The 8,482-nt window shown below is 39.0% G+C and overlaps 1 protein-coding gene across 1 annotated transcript in view; it reads right to left on the minus strand.

Moving 5' to 3' along the window:
- The window catches only part of FAN1 (FANCD2/FANCI-associated nuclease 1), a gene marked incomplete at its 3' end in the record, with an annotated part of 15,258 nt that extends 7,279 nt beyond the window's left edge, over positions 1 to 7,979 (minus strand). The window contains exons 1-3 of the mRNA XM_010074032.1: positions 6,692 to 7,979; positions 1,038 to 1,178; positions 1 to 156 (exon numbers count right to left, since the gene is read on the minus strand). The exon at positions 1 to 156 is cut by the window's left edge and continues 67 nt beyond it. Of these exons, the coding sequence (XP_010072334.1) occupies positions 1 to 156; positions 1,038 to 1,178; positions 6,692 to 7,979 (1,585 nt within the window). The remainder of the gene's footprint in view (positions 157 to 1,037; positions 1,179 to 6,691) is intronic.
- Positions 7,980 to 8,482: the final 503 nt, after the last annotated feature.

An 8,482-nucleotide genomic window follows, 5' to 3' on the forward strand; every position in this document is an offset into this window, starting at 1 on the left:
TGAAGACCGAGCGTTGTTTTGCCAACCTCAGAAAATCATCCACAAGTTGCTGTTTCTGACCATTTGGGTTTGGCAAGTGAAAGATCTTCGCCAATGTTTTTAGCTCAGGGGCTGAAAGCAAATCCAACCCTTCACACAGGTCTTCCAGTTCAGATTCTAAAAGTAAAATGATCCATATATATTCATTATGTGCTATATATATATATATACACATACACTCAAGCAACAGCTCAGAGTATAGTACATTCAAATAGTCTAGTACGAATCTAATTACATAGATTCTTCAGACATGTATTATCAATGCTAGATGGTTCAGCTTGAAATTAATTCCCTTCACAGGTCCAGTTCGAAGGAATAGAATAATCCGTAAAAAAATCCCTTTGCAACTTCAAAACAAAAGCAAATATAAAGAAATTCTGAAGAGTTACAAATAAACGCTGTTCAGAAGAACTTGTCTTCCTGATGATTCAAACTTTGCCCAATGTGAAAAAAAAAGTGCTGCCAGGGAGCAGCAAGAGCAGAGCTGCTTGACAAGGGGGAACGAGCCAGGAGTCGACCACAGCACTGGCAGTGTCCCCAGCAATCCTGGTGCAGTCCCACCACAAATGAACAGAGTGGGCAGAGCAGAAGTGCCGATAACAGACTCCACTGGCAGCCCCCGGTCCAGGGTCGATCTAAGAGACGAGCCAGACAGAAGACTAGGTCAAGGCAGTACCGAAGGATATTAAGTAGAGCTCCTGGACCAACGCACTGAGGCTGCACACGTCAGGGTCTGAGATGAGGCTGGTGAGGGCAAGTAAGTCTTATTGTCGTACCTATAGCCCTGACATTTATTTAGCTCTCCCTATTACCAAATTTACACTAACTGCTTTTATTATTAATGTAATGCAACACAACTCATCTTCCTGAAACCTTTATTCTCCTCCTCTGATTTTCTTCTCAAGGCACAGAAAGCATGTAATGCATTAAACTCTTAACATGACACAGCTGCAGATTTTATTTGTAATATTTTTAACATCTATTAATGCTGGCCATACCTGTTTGCAGAAACCTGGCTTCAGCCAGTTCTTCAATTATTGGTGACAAATCCGTACTTATCTCTCCGTACTCTATTTTATTCACCTTTAACCAGTTCAGCTTGCGTTGAAAAAGTCTCACGTATAACTTCTGCCCACCAACTGCAAATTTTATTTAAAACAGGGAAAGATTAAAAAAAAATTAATTTCTAAAATATAGTACTATGCATCATCACTGCCTCACCTAGAAAAATTACTTTGATGCAGATATCCTCTAAACCACATTTTAAATCTCCCTATGTTCTACAAGCAGACTTGGTAAAATACCAGAACTTACCTTTCCAAGTAATGATTGCTCATTAGAATCTTTAAGTTTTGTAGGTCAAAAGTTATTATAATGTATTTTGTAGGTCATGAACATTGCTAAAATGCATTTTGGACATGCCTACCCTTTAAGAAATAATTATTTTTTCCTAAGAAAAGACAACTTCATTTTTCAAATTCTGCATATTATGATGTTAAATAGGTGTTTTTGCTTTCTTTAACACTCATTCAATAAACAACTGGTTGCTGCTGGGGAGCAAAATAAGCTGTAGGGTTAAGAAATATTACTTGTTTAGCTTAAATAAGTAAGTCTTAGAACGAATCACTGAAGAGTTGTAAAGCTGTGTGATTTTGTATGTTATTTACCTAACTTTACTTAGTGAGTCGCTAGATTTGTTGAAGCCTGAGGCCTCAAGCTGTAAATTTCCACTTAGGTGTATTTTTCTTTTTAGTAGCTGATACAGTGTGCTGTGTTTTGCCCTCTCTGGAGGCACCCAGCTCAAGCTGACCTTGCAGCTGTACTATTTAATACTTTTTTTTTCTTTTCTAAACTTTGATGCCTGAGACTCTGACACAGGAAACCTAGGATTCGGACTACGGAGATAATGTCAGACACCCAGATGGGGTGGGCTTCCTTAACAGCAGTCTGACAGAATGATTTCATAATCACAGAATACCTCTCTGTGTAGTAGTCTTCAGACTCTCATTTTTCCAAATATAAGCTCCTATCCTATATTATATATTATATTCCTATATCATAATATATTCCTATCCTACATTATATAGCCTATCCTATATATCCTATATCCTATATTTTTTAACAGGAAAAAACCTCCTACCAATTTGATTTTACCAGGGAAGTGCTCTCCTGAAGTACATTTTAAAAATACTAACAATGCTGGAATTCAAGAAAATAGTTTATTAAATCTTAGCTGAAAATAGTGAAGATATTGTTGCTACATTCAGCACCATTCTGAATACTTAATTCATCCATCCTTGACTTCTGATTTTTTTATCCCTGTTTGCTGCTGCTTATCTGAAGCTCAGTAATAAAAAGACACTGGAACACTACCAGACCTAGACATATTTAAGAAATGGCAGTTAATTTTTAACTGTTCTCTTGTCCTTAAAACTACTTTTTCAGACTTTTGTTTTAATAGAATGATTCCAGGATCAATTCACCAACAGAGCTCCATTCAGACACATTCAGCTTGTCATTTTCTCTGTGGGGTTTTAACTTCTTTGAAGTCTGTTTCCAGTTTTTACAACCTTGGCAAAGGAAAAAGGTTAACTAACACACAAACACCCCTTCTCCAGACCACCGAACCTGACCAAACTAGGGCTGCGATCCAGTAAAGGCACGTGAGGAGTGCTTTCTCTCTAAAGGATTTCAATGACAAATAGAAGAATTAAAAGGTATTGTGTAAGTAATCAATTGCTTATTAATCATCCTGTTCTGCAGTAGAGATTTTTTTTCTAGTTGTAGTTCTTAAGAAAGTTTCAGGTGTATCACTGAAATAAAAAATTTGCTTTAAGTTGAAATATGATCTGCCAAAAGATGCAGAAGTTCGTAGAAAAGTTCACCCTCTATGATTCATTAAAACACAACAGAAAAAAAAATACATCATTTTCTCTTGTTCAGTTTTCTGTATCTCAGTTCCACGATAAATCAACATTTCTCAGATGCAATTTTTTCTGTTGTATGAAAGTTGGGAGGAGGATTTCACAAAGTGTATTAAGTAGCGTCACTAGAACTATCTGCTTGTATTTAAATTCTTTCAACTGTAACATGCGGTGAAATTAAACATGGAGAATACAAACATTTTTTTTTAATATTACACCTAAGTTCAGACAGCTCTCATCCTGAGCACAAAGCCGGTGTAAGTAACTGCAGGTTACTTGTTATGGATACACCTCTGCTTTCCCCTACTTTTATTTACTGTTTCCAGTACTTCAAAAATTGGTAGGCCATCCACTTTTGAGAAAACTGGGTGGGAAGGATTGCTTAAAATTTAATCCTTTAAAAATTATAATTCCTTTGCATTAATAAGCATTAGAGAATGGTAGGCATTTTAGCAGAAAATAATGAAATACTGGAGAATACCCATGTTCAAGCAACTTTATAGCATTAAGCATGTGTGTGGGGGTTTTTGTGTTATGATAACTGAAAGACAACACTTGCTTGGGTAGAAACTTCTAATGGGGAACAGATAACACATCTATCTGAACTTTTAAAGTATTCTAAGATTTCTTGTAGGAAAAGACATCCGTCACTTATCCAAATTCATTATCGATCGACTTAATGCTAACCAATCACTTCTCATAGCTGAATCATTGTGTTTTTCTTACCCTGCAAAAAGAGATTGTTTCATTTGTGACTCTAGCAGTCAGTGCAGACGTGGATTTATCAGCACCACTTCGCAATAACTCTTTGTGAACTCCTCAGAGAGGGAAATACTGAAATCACACTACTGAAAGAGAACAAGCACTTCCTTTATTTAACAGAACTAGTTACTCTTACAGATCAGTGTTGTACTCATCCAGAGAAGGGACTGTGGAAATAAGGAAGCTGTATCCTGAACACCTCTTTCAGTATTTGTCAAAGTAGCCAAAGACTACATCCTACATGATCTAACTGTAAGTTTTTTCCTAGATCTTCTTTGGATGTAAATGACACACATCTACAGCTTGCCTCAGAGAGCCAGTAACAAGAGTTTCATTGCTTATACTCCATTCTTTCTTTACACATTCCCATTTTAACTACCACAACATAAACAAGGCATCATCAAGCTCCAAGATGTCACTGTATACACATTTAGGTGGAGAAAGTTAACTGCTGTAATATTCTCATGGTGCTGAGTGCACCAGTAGGCTCTGCAGTGCCATCCCAGCCCCCACAGGTTTGGCTGCTTGTGTCCAAGGCCAGCTCTGAACCGGTGCAGCTGTGTAAGCTGGGCTCAGGCTGCTGGGAAGAGCTGGCTGAGGCTCTGTCAGGGCCTCCCCCCTTCGCTCAGGAGCTGTATGTACGTAAGCTCAGGCTGGTGGCCTGCGCTCTTGCCTAAGCTCTGCTGTGACATGCCAGCGTCCAGCCAGCCTCCTTGCTGACTTGGCTTCACCCTGCACCAGCCTCATGACTTGCCTGAACACCTGCCACCACTGGAGCATGGCTGACTGCAGTACTGGTACTGGATCCACTCTGCTCTTCTTCAGGCAATGGGGGCTTGTGCCCCTTGCAGGTGAGGAAAGGATGTGGCCCCTGCCTCCCCGGCTGTCCCCTTTGGCTCCTGGCTCAGCTCCCCATGCACAGTAGTCTGCTCTTGCTGCTCCCTGACAAATACAGTCCTATGTTATGACCTCATCTTTCTTACAATATTCTCATCACTTATGTTAGCATTATTCTTTAAGTATTTGGTGTTCCTGCATAACTGTAATTATTACAATATAATCTTACTCTGACCAGGCAACCACTGCAGAAATACCTGTGTGAGTTTAAAGCCCTACTTCCTCCTCTGGAGTTTCTTCACCCTTTTAGGAACCATCTCTTAAGCTGGTTGGAGTCAGCTCAGCTGACTTTTCCACTAGGACAAATGACAAATGTCCATCTAGTCATTTCCAGCTGCTAAACTTTGGAAGGAAATCTTAAGTCAAAAAAGACATTTCTGAGACAGTTCCACCATAGTTTAAGTACTCCCTAGAAAACAGATATGCACTGACTCAATTTTAAGGAACTGAAATTGTGAACTACTTATCAGGGCTGTCTGTATTCTTCATAAAAAGCTCAAGCCAATGCTTCTCCATTTTTGTCACTCAATATCCTGTACTAAAAACCTCGTGATGTCATATACACTAACGTAGCTTCATTCTATTATTCTCCACACCTACACAAGTTACTAGAAAAACATTTACTGAAAGCCTCGTTGGCCTTGGAAAAATTTCACATAATGGCTAATCACAAATCATGACCTTGATATTCTCTTCTGTAATGTCCTGTGGTGTCAACCCACAGTATGTTTTGGAACTTCATACAAACAAACATTAAGATATTAAGTGCTTTAAAGAGCTAGAACAGTTTTATTCCACTCTGCAATGGGGAAACAGTCTAAAGACTGTTGTACACTAGTGCAGAAAAAATTAATATTATCTACAGAGAGGAAAAATACACAATAGCTGCACACAGGGAAATACTCTTCTTTAGTGGGATAAACTTTACAGCTTACTAGTTAAGCCAAACTCAATAAACACAATATATTAGTAAGTGCAGCCTGCTCCTGAACTTTTAAAAATTATTTTTACCAGCAGGTATGCATGTAACTGTCACTTTTGTATGTTCAGCTCAGATGCACGAACTGAGCTCATATGAGCATGTATCTAAAAATTTTGTCAGGCAGCTGTATATTACCATAGTAGCTTAAAAAAAATATAAATGGTTATGCCTGCAATACTTGGAGACACAAATCTTCTTGTGGAAGTTGTTACAAGCTTACTTCCGTTTTGATACTCTGAGTTTGCAGCTCTAGTGCTGGTAAAAATATTCTTCACGACAGGTTAAGACAAGTTATAAACATACATAAAAAACTGGGAGGGTTAGTTTTAACTTGCATCACTTCTCCCGTGGTTTTACTGTAAAACTTATGAGTATAGGATTCAGACAACATGTCTGCTTTGAACCTTGGCTAAATACAGAGGGCTTAAATCTGCAACATTCTGGCTCCTATTGAAATCAATGTTAAAAGCACTGAGCAACCTACAAGAAGCTGACTTAATTAGCAACTAGCATTCTAAACACTGGATAATAATCATCGGGATAACCACGGATTCACACCAAACATGAAAGTCATCTGTAAATATGCTGAATCAAAACTCACAAATGCCACTTCAGAAGGAATTTTTTAAGGTCTATGTATCCACCCCAGGCCTCTTCATAACCTTGTTTCATAGAGTTCCCATATGTATTAATCCTCGAAAGCTCAGTGTTAACTAATATTCTCTTTCTGTGCTATGAGTTTCCCTCCTTGGAAACACGTTTAAATGCAGCAGCAAGCTGACCCTAGATTCCAAAAAATATTATTAAAACAGTTAAAAAAGTATTCCAAAACCCCAGAAGTACGCCTAATCATTCTCTCTTTATTTCTTACAAGTCTCCGCTATTTATCATTACCCTCCATTAAAGCAACGTTAAGAAAGTTTACCTACAAGAAGCCACTGAGGGATACGTCTCCCGAGGAAAGAAGAGGTTCTTCCCTTAAGGAATTTATCAAGTTAAATTGCCCATTGGTATGGCACTCTTCACATAAAACTATTGAGCAGTTCTCTCTACCAGAAGTAATGTGAAAACAGATTTTTAAAAATACCTGATAATTTGCAGAACTTGGTTATAATGTTCCTATCTTGCTCATTGAAGAGTTTGGCATCATCGTCGTTCTCCAAGACTGCTCGCAGCACCACTAAAAAATTCTGGAGATAATAAGGGTGACCAGGAGAGCTGGGCACAGAGCTAACCTCATTTATTTTGTCTAAAATGTCCCCAATGGAATTTTGGAATTCTACATTTTCCACAGTTTCTGAGAAAATATGATCAATCTCATGCTTAGAGTCTTCATGATCTTCCATGGGAAGTACCTGTACATCACCCTTATTAAAGCGATTTTGTGTACCACAGTTCACTTCTGTCTTGGAAGAAATAACCTGAGCGTGACGCTGAGTCTTGACTTCCAAGCTAGCAGTCAGCTCTGCTGAAGCAGAAATCGCTAGATGTGTTTCAAATTTATCAGAACTAGGTATCACACCTTCAAACCTACTTTCTACGTTGGTGCTCCTTGTACCAGTTGGTAACCTTTTGCCACTAATGTTATCAGCTGGTAACTGAATAATATCCACAAGGTCATCTTCTCCACTACATTTCTTTATTTCTTCTTGAAATTCAGGTTCCTCTGAAAAATTTTGTTCCAAGCGCTCTCTCTGAGAAGGCTGATTTTCCTTCTGAGAACTATGCCCAGCATAAATCTCATCATCATCCTGTGCTGCAGCACTTTTGCACATATTGTGAACAGCTGGAGGTGAAGGGTCAATCTCTTTATACACGATCTGTTTTCCTCCCTGGATACGTCGTCTTCGGGACAGTTTAGATGACAAGCTTCCCAAAGAGACTATTTTCACTGTTTGAGCCTGTGGTTCATTGTTAACGCTACAGACTGAACTGTTATTGCTAAAATAAGGACTAATCTGTTGTGCTGCCCTCCCTTCTGCCTTCAATAAACTGCTTTTGGAAGGGCTTGTTTCTAGGAGTTTTTTCGAAAAATATGAGCTGGAATTATTGTTCACATTTGCAGCTGGGGGACTCTCATTCCTAGAAGAGTTGAGTGGTGAATTAATGACACCAGTCTCACCAGGGCTTCTTTGACATGTTTCATCCACATGCTCATTTATTCTGTGTCTTGGCCCCATTTGCCCACACATGTGACGGGTAATCTTGGCAGGGGGAGCACTGTTAAAAAAGGAAATAACAGAGGAGGATGATGAAGGTATAGATGATGTTCCTTTATCTTCCACTTTTCTTGTTGTTCCTTTTTTTTTATTACTTCTACTGACTGACAAACTTATTCGGGACCTTTTAATTTCTGAAGACCTAGCTTCTGCCATTACAAAACTTCAAAGCATTTACATGGCACAGGCAACTTCATTCAGGCCATACTTCCTTCTTCTGTAATACTTAAAGGAAAAAAAAAATAGTTTTCTTGGCTCTATATTTTCTGTCTGTAATTCTTTGACGTACCTTGAAGAAGAAAAAAAAAAAAGATATTGAATGAAAGATCTTCTAAAGTACCAAGGGCAACCAAAATGAACAGTGGGCAACTAAAATCCTAAAAGCACAGAAGGGAAGCAATCCTGAAGTGCTCCAATGCCACTGTCCCTTTGCCTTCCCGCTAGGCAGGCGAGCAGCACACCATGCTGAGCACCACCGCTGCCTGCATGGGGGTGGTATGAAAATGGAAACACTGCTATATGCTGTTACTGCTTCAATGTCATATTCCCTTGCGGATGTAAATGAAAACTTGAGGTAAAACTCAATGTAAGGACACAGTCAAGCCCTCTGCCGCGTGGTTCCAGGCACAGGCGGTGCCCAGCAGCGTACCTCCGCACCG

The sequence above is a fragment of the Pterocles gutturalis genome, unplaced genomic scaffold, assembly GCF_000699245.1.
Source record: "Pterocles gutturalis isolate BGI_N339 unplaced genomic scaffold, ASM69924v1 scaffold3787, whole genome shotgun sequence".
In the NCBI taxonomy this organism is placed as follows: Eukaryota; Metazoa; Chordata; class Aves; order Pterocliformes; family Pteroclidae; genus Pterocles; species Pterocles gutturalis.